Source organism: Gadus macrocephalus, chromosome 1 (assembly GCF_031168955.1).
Source record: "Gadus macrocephalus chromosome 1, ASM3116895v1".
In the NCBI taxonomy this organism is placed as follows: Eukaryota; Metazoa; Chordata; class Actinopteri; order Gadiformes; family Gadidae; genus Gadus; species Gadus macrocephalus.
In genome coordinates, this window is record NC_082382.1 from 15,578,081 (window position 1) to 15,593,405 (window position 15,325).

Below are 15,325 nucleotides of genomic sequence, written 5' to 3' on the forward strand. Positions count from 1 at the left end.
GCCAAAACCGCGATCACATTCTCCGTCTGACTCAGAAGAACCCGGCGAAGGACAATATATTGGCATCATCGTAGGTCTTCAGGCTTCTGGAAAAGAACAGACAAAAGAGCGATCCCCTTTAGGCGTGTTATCTTATTCATCTAACTGTCATCCATGAGATTCTTCAGGCTTACCTTCAAGTGCTTCGTCGACTGCTTCTGAATCCTCACAACGTCCCACTGCGGCGATTTGTAAAATTCCATCTCTTGTCGAGTATTTTAATTAAACCTGTTAAAACAACAACTACGATTTTGTACCAGCAGACGAAGTCCCAAATCGACCAAATAAAGAGAGTAAAGATCTGGAGAACTGCAGCTATTTGGGGGCATTAGCTGGCCACGTTAATTTGATCTAACACCGGCGCCTGGCTTCAGCATAGGACTAGCTCATACAGACCTGACTATCGGTCAACACACAAAATCTGTGCTGCTTTTCAAACAGTATGTCCCCAGAAGTGGAAGATAACACCAAAGGTAAGTGAGATCGTAAATATAATAAAATGCTAATGTTTTATTTTTGTCACAGTGGGCTATGTGTATATACCCCCCCCCCCCACTCCCCCCTTAGCACGTATTCCTCTTCACTGGTTTCCAATAGGCTACTGTTGTTATCCATGGCGAAGCACTCTCATCCTGACTCAAACTTACGGCCGAACACCGGCCTTACACCTGCTGCACTCTGCATTTTGTTGTATAGTGTATAGATATATTACGAATGTCTGCCTCTCAATGTGCAATTTCTTGATGGCACCACTAAAGGCATTGGAGAAACATGAAACATGATGAACCATGCTGAAACCATTTGTGGCAATTTTCATGTTATAGGAAGTGTAAACCAATTCATTTTAATGATTGATCACATATTAGTTTATAAGTAGGCTCCGTGGTTTGATCAAACAGGTACCAGATAAGGAATCTTCATTGAATACTTTTTTGTTTTTAATTCAACAAAGTTATTACTGTTTGACATATAGACCATGACAAGGCAAACTTGAATATAGTAACCACTTGAACTAACCAAATTAACAGACATCCTGTATTTACATTTCAATGATTGAACCTGATCGAATGTTTGGGCTGTCCACCTGCTACTAAATTGATCTAGAGCCCTCACCACTCCTTGTAAAGTGTCTCCAATGCCATCTCAAGCCAAACACACCATCTACTTACATACCCTCCAGCCCTCCTAGACTGCTTCAATCCGGATGAAACTGCTTTGCTTTCATCAGTCACAGTGGCCGACATTGTTATGAATTATAAAGTTACACATTCTGTGTTCATGCGTGATGTGTTTGTGTGTGTGTGTGTGTGTGTGTGTGTGTGTGTGTGTGTGTGTGTGTGTGTGTGTGTGTGTGTCTGTGTTTGACTTCAACATTACCAATATTCATTAATGAAATGAATGATTTTGTGCATGATTCGGAGCATGGCTGCTTGTGTACGTGACGAAAGAGCTAGCCTGGACACCTTTCGAATGTCGCTTGCTGTATTCTACCGCAGCACACAAATCACTTTGTCCGGGCAAGAGAGGGAGGGACAGGCAGAGAGGGAGAGAGAGAGAGAGAGAGAGAGAGCGAGAGAGAAAGGGACAGAGAGAGACAGAGCTAAGATGTGGGAGCATCTCTGACTCACCGACGACACTGTTGCCACATATATGATTGGAAAATGACTGAAATGGAATTCTGCTCACATGTCTAAGTGGGTATGGAAATCCCCCACTCACAACAATAGATCAGATATAGTTTCATGTGCAGTTTTGATCCAAACAGTATCCTGAAGCTGCTACCTATGCTGTCCTTGCAGTGAACCCAAGACACACACTAACACAAACACACATGCACACACACGCACACACAGAAAAACACAAACACATACACACCCACACAACCACACGCACACTAAGTCACCTGGTGCTCCTCCCTCTCACTTTCACTGTCTAGATCTCTATCTCGATGTCAATTGCTATCATCACTGCAATAGAGGTCTCAAAGTAGCGCTAATCACTGATACTAGTTAGTTGAATAACTTGTGGATGTGCCTTTATTTCTTTTTCAATTCTTGTGCACGTCACAAACATGCTGGTCCCCTGATTGCTGAACCTTTGTTTTTCAGATATCCAGTAGAAGAAAACAGACATGTATGAGTGTGATAATAATGAGTTTGTTTTTTGTTTTTTTGAAAACACATTATTTGGTGCAATGTTTGCATATATGTTTCATCCATTCTCCTTCACGATGCGTTCTTTCTCCATCTTTCCCTCTCCCTACCCCGTCCTGTCCCGTCCCGTCTGTGTAGATGACATCGGCCTCACCCAGTTGGAGGTTGGCATACCACCTGAAGACGAGCCCGAAGACGGGTCGGCTCGGGCCCTCGTGCCCGTTCCTGGTGGAGGGACTGCTGGGGGTGCAGAGGAGGGTGGGGGGGTGCTCCCACCCCAGAGCCAGGATGGCACAACGGTGGTGGTGGCGGCAGGACCCGGCACGGTAGCCGGCTCGGCGCTGCCAGAGGTGGAGAGAGAGACGTGGACTCGTCAGATGGACTTCATCATGTCCTGCGTGGGCTTCGCCGTGGGCCTGGGCAACGTGTGGCGTTTCCCCTACCTCTGCTACAAGAACGGAGGAGGTGAGCTTCCTGGGGATCAGAAGAACCTTTAATGTATCACAGAAATAGCATCACAAACAAATGGATGTCATCATTTGAAAAGTTTATTCAAAGCGTCGGACGAATTACTGAGTGTATACATTTTTTTTTCCGATCCTTTGGGAATCTGACCCCTAACACCGGCAGTGTAATTACAGCGCTCTACCAGTTGAGCTAGACAGGAGCTCTTGGTTTTGATAGTACGTGCTGTTTTGTAAATGGCGTTTTGACCATGTATGCTGTTCTGTTAACCTATGCTCTCATGCAAATCAGGGGAGGATAAACGGTTGTGTAAAATGAGGCAAGGCGCAGGACAGTAATGATCGAGAAGCTGGGGGCGTGCAGGGCTATGGAGATATGCAGTAGCCAACGCCGTGCTCACATGAATGTAAACACTATTTCAGGGCGTGAAGTTCAGTAAACACGCAACAAACACTATTACCTTTACATTGTGCCCCTATCTCTCTCAACTGCCTCGCAACCTCCGTCCCCACCACCACCACTTCAATTAGTTTTCTCTCCTTTCTCTACTTCCTGTTCTTTTCCTTGCAATAACTGCTCTGGGCTGCAGCAAACTTTGCCCTTGAGTCACTCCTTCTCCCCTTATCGCTGTGGGGCTTTGTCCTATATTTTTTTTTATGAGAGACGCGCTATAAAGTGAGTGTGCCGTTGTTTGCAAAGCAACTCAGCGTCCGAGCCCCTCCTCCCCCTCATTCTACCCTCCTGTGTGTCTTGTGACCAAAGACTCAGATACCGTCTGATATCGTGTAACAATGGCCTGCCTCACATGGTCTAGTTCCCCCCCCCCCCCCAAACACACACACACACATACTCTGAGCTCCTGGCCTGGGCTCCTGTGCGAAACAAAGGTGCATTCTCCTGCTCTCTGGACGATAATGGAAGGAGGCGGGGGTGTGGCAAATGGACATACACACATCATGCACGTACATGTCTTGTGACCTCAGGGTCGTACCTTTACCCGGGCGTCTCTCCCTGGGTGCCTGCAAAACGTACCAATCGGAAACACCCTGTGACACGTAGTGTCAAGGTAATGACAGCAGGGCTGTCACGTACGCGCTGATATGGCCTGCGTGGCCCTAACATGGTCACGGCGTATCAGAGAGGGAGAGAGAGTGTTATCATTTGATATTTAACATCGATTTCCAGGAGGCAGCATTTTTCATTTCACAAAAGCGTTATTGTGTAAGATCATGGTTATGGACGGAGAGAGGATTTGTGAAAGCCTATTAAGGATTGGGTTCCTTGCATATATAGCCTGCGTTTTATGTATGTCAACAAAAGCGATTCGGCATGCCCTCCTCCTGTACGTGCACGCCTGCCGATGCATCTCTTTACTATATATTTATCTCTCCCGCGTACTCTCTGCTGGTAAGCGGTGGGAGTGAGGGACTGTACGGTCACAAACGCTGTCACAAATGTTTCCATATAAGGCTACAGCCTTTTGCCCACGGAGAAAGAGGGAATGCAGCAGACTGAAAGAGAGAGAGAGAGAAAGAGAAAAGACCAGAGAGAGCATAACATCTCCATGCAGTAATGATCCATGTTTATAGGATCCCATATTGATCTTCAATTCTGCTTTGTCATGTCTTCGACATTGTTGCTCCCATTTTCCACGTCCTCTATTTTACCCTTCTACCCGGTCCATTTTCTCATCCATTCTACTTAACGCACTCTCTTTTCTCTTGAGTCACATGACTGCCCCCTCCACCCCCCCTAACTGCGCACTGCGTTGGCACCACTCACACATCATTTATTGGGTTAAATCATAGCGTCATAAGAACCCATTCATCTCTTTTACTGTTCTCATTGTGATCTGGTTGTTGGTGCCTCAGTGTGAGAATTTATATGATATGCCCTCGGACATGTTCTGTAATTAGAAAAAACAGGCAGACTATAACGTAAGGCATATCTGTGTGTTATGTATTCCCGGAGCAATCACCATCTCTGTGTCCATCGGCCTAATGTGCTAACATCTCCTCACTCAAGGACAAGTGCCATAACTCAAGGAGCGAGAGACAATGCGTTTGTCCTCACCCTCTCTCTCTCTTTCTCTCTCTCTGGATCATCTTATCTTTGTCCTTGTCCCGCCAGCCTTCCTCTGTGTCTGGTGCTATCCATGTCAAGTGGGTGTCCTTGTGCATGTGTCGACTTGCTTGGAAATGCATGCGTTAAATGCAGCATTGGCTGACGCGGTTGAAACTAAATGGACCGAGATTACAGCTTGAACTCTATAAGGGGCGTAGCTGGGGCCATCTTAGCTGCAACCGAGTCACTCTGAAAGTGAATCGCTTTCTTGTTGTCAAAATAAGCTTGACTGCGCTGGAGCTGGTTATGTAGGATAACCGGACTTCACATGGTGGGATGTACAGTCGGTTAAAGTAGCTCTAGCTATGTGTTAAAAATAATGTAAAGTGAAGAATCGATTCCCCTCTCCTTCCTGCAGACCTAAAGACAACAATAGTTATTGAAGTAGATATTATTGATTCTGCAGTCAGACACACGCACTCTGCAGCATGTACTGCCTCTCACCAAGCTCTCTCTCTCTCTATCACTCTGTTTTACTATCTATTTATCTTAATATTCAAAAGTAACAACATTTAAAAAAATACACAGAAAAGCTTCTTAGTGATTATCATTGAATTCTATCTTAACTAGTGAATTAAGACTGTATAGAACTGAATAAGTACTGCTTAAGCTTTCTGATATTTCTTTATTATGTTTTAATATTTTGTAAAATGCCGTGTATATGATAGAATATTGTGAGGGATTTTAGGAGCCTGTGTCTTCCTGTCCGGTAGAGATTACACTTTTAAAATCTCCTCTGAATATGGAATGTGATCCCTTTAAGGACGTAATTGGGATAAATGGCTTCATGAAATTGACTGGAACTTGTGCATGTGTGTGTGTGTGTGTGTGTGTTTATCTGTGTGTGTGTGTGTGTGTGTGTGTGTGTGTGTGTGTGTGTGTGTGTATGTTGACTTATCCTGCCTGTTTGGAAGGTGTGTTCCTCATTCCCTACATGCTGACAGTATTCATCGGGGGCATCCCTGTGTTCTTCCTGGAGATCGCTCTGGGCCAGTTCATGAAGCAGGGGGGTGTCTCTGCCTGGAACATAGCACCCCTCTTCAAAGGTACGCTCCGCTGCGTCATTCACTGATCAACGTGTGTGTGAGGGTTTTTTGTTTGTTTGTGTGTGTTTGTTTGTGTATGTGTACGTGTGAGAGGGTGTATTAATGCAGGAATGTTCCTTCATGCCTACACTGCTTGCTTATTCCCACTTTGACACATCTTTCTCACCGCCCTGTTCCCCCAACACACACACACACACACACCTTCATCCCTGTAACTCTCTCCCTGTGTCTGTCAATACTCTCTAAACTATCTATAATTTTTTCTCTCTCTCTCTCTGTTCTCTCTCTCTCTGTTCTCTCTCTCTCTCTCTCTGTTCTCTCTCTCTCTCTGTTCTCTCTCTCTCTTTCCCTCTCTCTGTTCTCTCTCTCTTTCCCTCTCTCTCTCTTTCCCTCTCTCTGTTCTCTCTCTCTTTCCCTCTCTCTGTTCTCTCTCTCTCTCTGTTCTCTCTCTCTCTCTCTCTCTCTCTCTCTCTCTCTCTCTCTCTCTCTCTCTCTCTCTCTCTCTCTCTCTCTCTCTGTTCTCTCTCTCTCTCTCTCTCTCTCTCTCTCTCTCTCTCTCTCTGTTCTCTCTCTCTCTCTCTCTCTCTGTTCTCTCTCTCTTTCCCTCTCTCTGTTCTCTCTCCCTCTCCCTCTCTCTGTTCTCTCTCTCTCTCTCTCTCTCTCTCTCTCTCCTGCATACACTCGTTCTCCCTCTGCCGGTCAGGTCTGGGCCTGGCGTCCATGGTGATCGTGTTCTTCTGCAACACCTACTACATCATGATCCTGGTGTGGGCCCTGTACTTCCTCCTGCACTCCTTCAGCAGCCCCCTGCCCTGGGCCACCTGCGGCCACCCCTGGAACACGCCCAACTGCACGCAGGACTTCCGCCGGGCCTGCTATGGCCGCATGGGCATCGGCACCGGCGACCAATCGACGGCCTTCAACGGCACGCCCTCCCCCTCCTCCTCCTCCGGCCTCCTCCTCCCGTCTGCGGCCCCCGTGCCGTTCAACCTGTCCGCCGCCCAGCTCCTCTTCAACGGCACCTGCAGCGACGTGGAGGGCATGCGCTCACCGGTCATCGAGTTCTGGGAGTACGTTCCTCCTCCTCTCGCCGCTCCTCAGGCACCCGCCACCGAGGAGCGTTAGCTTAAGGGGTTGACCCCGCTTTAGGTGGCTCATCTTTTAATTATGTTATTATATTTTCTTATTTTTCGTATTTTATACTTATTTATCGTTATTATACTTTGATTTGATTTGGTATGGTTTTCTGCTTCGCTAACATCAACACATCCGTTGTGTGTGTCCCCCCGTCCCCCCCCCCCCCGTCCCACCCTGTCCCCCCCGTCCGTCCCAAAAGGCGCAAGGTGCTTCGTCTGTCCAGTGGGCTGGATGAGCCTGGGGACATCAGCTTCCACATGGTCTTGTGTCTCATTGCCACCTGGGTCATTGTTTACTTCTGCATATGGAAGGGAGTCAAGTCCACCGGCAAGGTGAGCCCAGTGTGTGTGTGTGTGTGTGTGTAAGTGTGTGTGTGTGTATGCGTACGTGTGTCTGTCCGTACGTGTGGCTGTCCGTACGTGCGTCTGTGCATAGGGTATTAAGTGCTATTCTTTTCCTGCACAGGTTCACAGAGTGCATCGGTCTTATTTGCTGCGCAGCATCAACTTAAGCTTGGGGAATGTTGTGTACTTTTTTCCATTTGGCTTAACCTTCAGCTTCAAAACCCCTAAAGGATACGTTCACGGTTTAGCCCCACACCTAAGTTGACTAAAACCAGTTTTTGTTTGGCTTCCCTGTGTACTCAGCACTGTCCTCAGCTTTGTTCTTGTGGCTCCGGAGGTGTATCGGTTAGGCGTGAATCCTTCACGTTAATTTCAACAAAGACACCATTATCTGCCGGATTATATTCAGTTGCGTAGTTCATTTTCATTGTCAACATTCTGTGTGATGTTAATATATGACAACGGACGAATGCATTTGTCAGACTGCTTGTTGGGGTTTACTCATCACGCCAACATTTTCCGCAACCGGTATGCATTCTTAATCTTTATAAGGTCTCTGTAGTCATTTCGTATTGGTTGAAGGTTGTGTGATGAAGGTAAAACAACTCTGTTTACTTGTTTTACCTTTAAATTAGGTTTCACAGCGAACACATCATTATTGGTGGACGCCTCACGCTTTAAACCACATAGAAGGGACATTTGTAACTTTTTTCCATAGCCCCTGTTTGCTTCGTTCGTACCATTTAGCTCGCTTTGCGTTGCCATTCTCGGTTCCTCTGAACTTCGCCTTCCAGCGCCAACTGCCATTGGAAATACATTGGATCACTAGGCAAAACCCGAGTGTGACTGCACCTTATGTGTCTATCCTGCCCCAACCCCATTCATTACCTGTCTTGCCTCTGTGTTGTTGGTATAATGTTTGTCACCTCTGTTAATAAGTTAGCACAGGTTCAAATTGTGTTCAGCTGTATTCCATGTATTTATGTTCCTTAGTTCCTGTCGGTCCGTCGGTTTGTTGTTTGTTATGGGTTTATTTCTGCCTTCCTGGTTTCCTTCAGTAAAGCTTCCTTTTGCACGTACTCTATCACACCTCATATTATTTTTTATTTTAAGCTGTGTCATTTGTTTATTTGAGTATTTTGAAATAACAGGCTTATGCTCACATTCAGGTTTGTAGCCTAGGCCACTTGTCTTGTTATAAATCCCTTTTCATCCAGGGTACACATAACATTGTGTGAGTATAGTCTCCAGTTAACCATTCATTCTGAAAAATTGACCCATGCATGCAGATATAATCACATCAGTGTTTTGTTTGATATAATGTATTTTATTGTCATGTAATTGTATTTGGGTATCTGCTATGCCAAATGCTAAAGCTTACTGTGTGTGTGTGTGTGTGTGTGTGTGTGTGTGTGTGTGTGTGTGTGTGTGTGTGTGTGTGTGTGTGTGTGTGTGTGTGTGTGTGTGTGTGTGTGTGTGTGTGTGTGTGTGTGTGTGTGTGTGTGTGTGTGTGTGTGTGTGTGTGTGTGTGTGTGTGTGTGTGAGGTGAGGAAGGGTTGAACTAGTCTGTACTAAGAGGATTAATAACTTTCTCCCATGTTGATGTGCTAAAGGGGCTTAACTGGTCACCTTAGATCAAGGCAAAAATGTTGTGCCCTTTTTCCCCCCTGGGTCCTATCATGCTGACGGTGCAGAACGCTGTGTTTCCATTGGCTGGCTGCTGGTTTCTCCGCATAACTCTCGAAATACTTAGAAACACGCATTACATGAGGGTTGAAAAATATAAAAATGTCATGTAATTTCTATCAATACTTTTACAGAAGCATCTGTGGCATAGGACTTAATCAAGATCATAAATTCACATTCATTGTTCAGAAGGAAAAATAGCAATCATGCGTGCACTTTTAGCCATGGACAGAGCTGGCTCTGCAAGGTCATTTGGCTTAAAAGACTGGAGAGGTCATAAGCTATGCAGCCGTCCCACACAAAATTCATCTCCCAACCCGACTAATCTCCTCGATGCAATGAGTCAACGTTTTGGTTTGCAGTGTTTTGCTAAACTAGCTAAAGAAGGCCTTATACAGTGTACTCTGTCTATGCTGAGATAGAGTGAATGTATGTTGACTGTACACTGTGTCTCCCTGTCTTTCTGCAGGTGGTCTATTTTACAGCACTTTTCCCCTACGTGGTTTTGGTGGTCCTGTTGGCCCATGGAATCACTCTACCAGGGGCCTGGGACGGTATCGTCTTCTACTTGAAGCCCGACTGGTCCAAACTGTTAGAAGCACAAGTATGGGTTATCTACTAGCTTGCTTTTTATTGTCAACATGTCGTGCTTTTTTTTTTTTAAAAAGTAATAAAAAACGAAACGATATACATTTCATGGGAGGAAATGTCGTTCCTCATGCCTGTGTTTGTGTTTCAGGTATGGATCGACGCAGGCACTCAGATTTTCTTCTCATACGCCATCGGACTGGGTGCTCTGACCGCGCTCGGCAGCTACAATCGCTTCCACAACAACTGTTACCAGTGAGTGACACCAGAACCAGACTGACACAACGGTAGTGGGATGCTCACAGGTTTAAGGACTACATATTATTGATTATTTAATTCAATGGGATTATTTTCTATTGATGGTCATTTTCACTCGTGGGGGGCGGGGGGTAAAATATGTTTACAAACATTAAGTTGAGCTTTCTCTTCATTTGATGAGAACAAAGAGAAAATAATGCTTCCAGATAGTTCATCTTTGCGTGGGAGAAGCTAGGTGTGGTGTATTAGGTTAAATAGGATTAAATAATCCTACTTTATTTGTTCAAAAGATCCAAATTTGTGTGTTGCCGTTGGCACAAAAATATCTGATCTTTGTGAGTTGGTTTGGACCCAAAAATATCAAATAATAATTGATTTGACTGGCTGTTAGGTCCCCTCCCCAAAGCACCATAGAACATTAGTATGAGACAAGGAGCTTAGTTGATCTCAAGATCAATATAGACTTCAAATAATCTAATTTATTATTCATATTTATTTTAAATAAAACATGATTATCTTTCCGTTCTAGTTGATTTTGTTCCAGCTGGATTACTGGTCTAGTACATGGTCATCGTTGTCTTTGTTGTACTCTATGGCCTTCGATCTAGACTAAAGATTTTCATCTAATCCCAATGTCAAGCAATAGAAAGCAAGAGGGGAACTGTATGTTTTCCTGGAACATTGCTGTGCTTTGTCAACCTTTCTTAGGATTTTAAGAACTCCTAGACTTTGCATTTCTAATATTAAACATGATTTGCAGAAGCAATGGAAACCAGAACACCACATTCGCTACGTCTCCGCCCATTCTTGGAGTTCGTAAATACAATGGATATGTGTGCCAATCTGAAACCTGTGTGTGTATGTGTATCCATATTATAACGCGGGGATCTCTCGTAAACTCCCCCTCCGTGTAAACAGGCTGAGATGGTTTTGAGCAGGTCGTGTCTTCATGTAAACAGATGTTTTTTTTAACCTAGATAAAATGGAAACACAAAATAATTAATACTTAATCGAGATATTTCTCTTCTGGAAATGGGGCCTAAGAAGCCAAATGAATAGTTCTTGGAAAGCTGTAATTCCATCATACTAATGAGAAGCTCATTGAAGTGTAGCTTGAAGTATTTAAATAGTATTAGCTGCCCATGCCCTCCCCATCATTATTCCGGCAAGGGGAGCAATGTAATTGCGTTTGTTTAGACAGAAGTAGAAGAGGTATGTAAACAGTTGGATCCTAACATGCTACAGCTGTTTGGTAGCTTCAGTAGAATATCACAGCTTTTTATTTCAGTTGATACATCAAACCACCTTAGCCTGGTCCTCAGCCAAACTAGTGAGCCCAGAAAGATTCTTCTCTTTTTGCCCGAAATAGGAAGTTAGAGGACGATTGGCCCCTCTCTCTCCCTCTCCCTCTCTCTTTCACCGTGCTACTCCTACTGTGGTATCCTGGTCTCCCTCCAGCTCTATTGACCACTGTGGAGATCGGTCCAAGTCCTCCATTGTCTCACTCAGTGACTCATTCAGTGTCACTAAAGGTCTAGCCTGTCACTAATGGAGCCTTACAATTCACTCTGTTGAGTTAAAGCCTAAGACAGCTACTGCTGGTGCTGCTGCATCGGCCACTGCTACTGCTGCACTGCGTTGCTGTAACTATTCAGGTCAGGCTGATGTTTATGCACAACCCAAATAACAAGCCCAGCTCTATTCTTGGCCGGTAATGCCCCAAATACTTTATTTTTTCCACGTAAAGGGGTGTGAGGATAGAGACTGTTACACAGGCGTGATATTGCCCCGTGAGTCACACTCATGTGTGTGTGTTCAAATAACTGAGCCATGACTTTCCAGTTTTTTGTGCATTTAGGCCCGACCCTTCAGTAGGAGAGCCATTGAATAGAGTGCTGTCTTTCCTCATCCAACCCCCCCCCCCCCCCACCACACCTACCCACCCACTTGAAGGCTAGTCCTGCCAGCGTTCGTGACTACTCTTCACCTGATCTGCACACACACACACACACACACATACACATACACGTACACACACACACACACACACACACACACACACACACACACACACACACACACACACACACACACACACACACACACACACACACACACACAATAAATGACTACCGTATTGATCTCCCTCGTCCATATATTACCCCAACGCCCGTCAACTTCTCCTATTGTGAATGCTCCTGTCTCCCCTAATGTCAATAACATCTTCTAAAAGCTTACTGTAATAACTCCATTACATTCTCTCTCTCTCTCTCTCTCTCTCTCTCTCTCTCTCTCTCTCTCTCTCTCTCTCTCTCTCTCTCTCTCTCTCTCTCTCTCTCTCTCTCTCTCTCTCTCTCTCTCTCGATAGGGATGCATTTGTGCTGGCTTTCATCAACAGCGGGACCAGTTTCTTTGCTGGCTTTGTGGTGTTTTCCGTACTGGGCTTCATGGCTGCAGAACAAGGAGTGGACATCAGCAAGGTTGCAGAGAGCGGTAAGAACACCACCCAACCACCCTAAAGGGAAAACCGGCATTTGCCAGGCTTTCCCAGACTCAGACAAGTTTATACGTTTCAGTTCATCATTGTGTGGCCAGAAGGGGAGGTGGGTCAGTGTCTGCTTTCTGTAAGACGCTTCCATTGAATTGCGGCGCATTTCAATGGGAGGTCGATTTATAATCACAGGACCGAAAGAAGTGCTCAATTAACTGTGTGTTTCTAGTTCAACTACAAGCTTGTTGTGCGGTCTCGTTTTGGTTAAGTGACTCTTCGGAACACATTGGACCTATTTTGACAGTAATTTAAAGTATATTCCCGTCACATGTAAAAAGGTTGTGCTGCTGTTCCTCACAATGTAATACTGTCATTCAATGGAAGGTGCCAACGGAAGCAAATCCCAGACTCTCTCTTGCCAAGAACAGCATGTCGGCTGATCTCTAGTGGATTTGTTTGGAAAATGGATGGAAGTAACGCCAAATTGCGGATAATGCCAAACATGTCTGTTCCTTCGTTACTTTTTAGTTCCTACAATGCTTATATATGACTAACGGATTTGTGCTCGCAATCGAGTGCTTTGTATGCATGAGCACTTGAAGGCTGTAGTTCACTTACAGGCCAGAGGTGTCAGTAGTGAGAAGGAATTTCAGATTTCTTACACATAGTTCCTTTAACTTCATTCAACTTATTCTGCAGGTCCGGGTTTGGCCTTCATCGCTTATCCTAAGGCTGTCACCTTGATGCCCATGGCTCCAGTCTGGGCAGCGCTTTTCTTCTTCATGCTGCTCGTGCTGGGACTGGACAGCCAGGTAAAACACAAACACTCACAAGTCTTTCATTTTGTATTCCCACCTTCCATTGACTTAGGCCCCGTCCACACGGGCGAAAACGATCCGTTTTCCTTTGATGTGGTTCAGGGAAATCTCCTTAAAGACGGATTCATTGCGAAACAGCATCGAGCTGAAGAAAAGCTGTAGTACACATTCCAGGCACATAGTGGCGCTGCTTCTGCCACAGAACTCCAGCAAAAAAGAAGAAGAAGAGGCGAGCATGCGCATAAAGCCTGCGCGCTGTTTAACATACACTCCGAGAAGACTGTATGTAACGAGGCGAAAACTATCTTTTCCCCTCCGTTTTCCTTTGATGCGTTTTAGGAATATCTCCGTAAGGACGGACTCATTAAGAAAACACATTGAGCTGTATAAACACTGTAGTACATATTCAAGGCGCTGGTTCTCCCCCAAAAAAGTTGAGCGCAGCAACCCTTAGGCTGTCCAGCCTGCGCGCTGTATACAAACATTATTGGCTCCCCCTCTGGCTGCAGGCGCACACCTGCTTGTTGAGAAGGTGCTGTGCACAGACGGAATGAAACCCCCACTGAAGTCCGTAGGGTCATGAAAACAACCAATTGGTTGTATCAACCAACAATTTCAATGCCATACTTGGTCACTTTTGTTAAGAACAGACACACTAGCTAGCGTCAGTTTTTTCTTTGTGATATTCATACGCAAACAATCGGTTGTCTCAGTGACCAATTTTTAATTACTCATTGCTTGGTACGCGTGTGTGTGTCTTGTCTGTCTGTATATGTGTGTGCGTGCGCGTGTGTCTGTGTGTGTGGTATCCGGTGTGCCATCCATTGTTGTGTAAGCCATGGATTTGTCAATGAGCCTCTGTCTGTCTCCCAACAGAGGCTGTGTGTCTTCTGTTGTGTCAACTCGCTCATTCTCTCTCACTCACTTTCCAAGCCTCCACTTGTCTTCGGTCCATCTCCCTCGCTGCACTCTCCCACCACCACCACAAGGGACTGTGCTTTCATTCGTAGGAAAGATCTGGAAACAGCTGAATGATTATTATCTTGTACATTCTCTCTCCCGTGTCTCGCTCTCTCTCTTCTATTTTGCTGTCCTTCCCACTTTGTCTCACTCTGTCCTTCCCCTCCCCCATTCATCTGTCAATCGCTACCTCTCTTCCTCTCTCTATTCCCCGCTCCCCCGCTCCTCGTCTCTCTGTCTCTGTCTCTGTCTCTGTCTCTGTCTCTGTCTCTCTCTCTCTCTCTCTCTCTCTCTCTCTCTCTCTCTCTCTCTGTCTCTCTGTCTCTCTGTCTCTCTCTCAGTTCGTCGGGGTGGAGGGCTTGATAACAGGCATCATAGACATGCTGCCCCCCAAGTCGGCGCTGGGCTCTGTGCGACGAGAGGTGGTGGTGGCCGTCTGTTGCTTCACCTGCTTCCTCATCGACATGTCCATGGTCACGGAGGTAACGCAGAGGTCCCCCCACTGCTACAGACGTGTTTTAGTGATCATTGCAGCGAACAAAGGCTATCTCAACAGACCACAGTATTTCAACACACCCAACTGCCACATTTGGCCTAACATGAAACTGTAACGGCTTTTAAGGCCAGGAAGAGGAAGGTCCTTATGCCTGGAAATGAGAAGTCCATGTTTATATCTTGAATGTTATTGATATATTCTGAGCAGAAGAGTGAGAAAGGGACGGGGATGCTTATGGTACAGAGGGAGGAGGCAGAGGAAGGTACGACAGCCAGGAACCAGCCTGGGAAATGGGTCACCCGTGAAATATTAAAAGGATTAAAAGTGATGACGATGTGTGTGTGCGTGTGTGTGTGTGTGCGTGTGTGCATCTGTCTGTCTTTGTATTTGTGTGTGTGTGTGTGTGTGTGTGTGTGTGTGTGTGTGTGTGTGTGTGTGTGTGTGTGTGTGTGTGTGTGTGTGTGTGTGTGTGTGTGTGTGTGTGTGTGTGTGTGTGCAGGGAGGTATGTATGTGTTCCAGCTGTTTGACTACTACTCGGCCAGTGGCATCACCCTCCTGTGGCAGGCCTTCTGGGAGTGTGTGGTGGTGGCCTGGGTGTACGGTAAGACCCCCAACACATGCACACAAACACCCACATACCACCTTCATCAACAGAACAGCTGTCCTTATCAGTCTTTCTCTCTCTCTCTCTCCTTGTCTGTCTGTGTGTGTGTCTGTCT

At 45.7% G+C, this 15,325-nt stretch overlaps 1 protein-coding gene across 2 annotated transcripts in view; it reads left to right on the forward strand.

The window, feature by feature from the left end:
- si:ch211-117c9.5 (sodium- and chloride-dependent creatine transporter 1) overlaps positions 1-15,325 on the forward strand; it is an 18,107-nt gene continuing 2,782 nt past the window's right edge. Inside the window, exons 1-12 of one of the 2 annotated variants that reach the window (XM_060048855.1) lie at positions 395-512; positions 2,148-2,172; positions 2,331-2,657; positions 5,696-5,827; positions 6,531-6,897; positions 7,164-7,296; positions 9,464-9,598; positions 9,734-9,837; positions 12,209-12,333; positions 13,031-13,143; positions 14,451-14,591; positions 15,105-15,207. In XM_060048855.1, the coding sequence (XP_059904838.1) occupies positions 2,570-2,657; positions 5,696-5,827; positions 6,531-6,897; positions 7,164-7,296; positions 9,464-9,598; positions 9,734-9,837; positions 12,209-12,333; positions 13,031-13,143; positions 14,451-14,591; positions 15,105-15,207 (1,441 nt within the window). In that variant the 5' untranslated portion in view covers positions 395-512; positions 2,148-2,172; positions 2,331-2,569. Of the gene's footprint in view, positions 513-2,147; positions 2,173-2,330; positions 2,658-5,695; positions 5,828-6,530; positions 6,898-7,163; positions 7,297-9,463; positions 9,599-9,733; positions 9,838-12,208; positions 12,334-13,030; positions 13,144-14,450; positions 14,592-15,104; positions 15,208-15,325 lie in introns of both variants that reach the window. The other variant, XM_060048848.1, reaches the window with a different exon arrangement.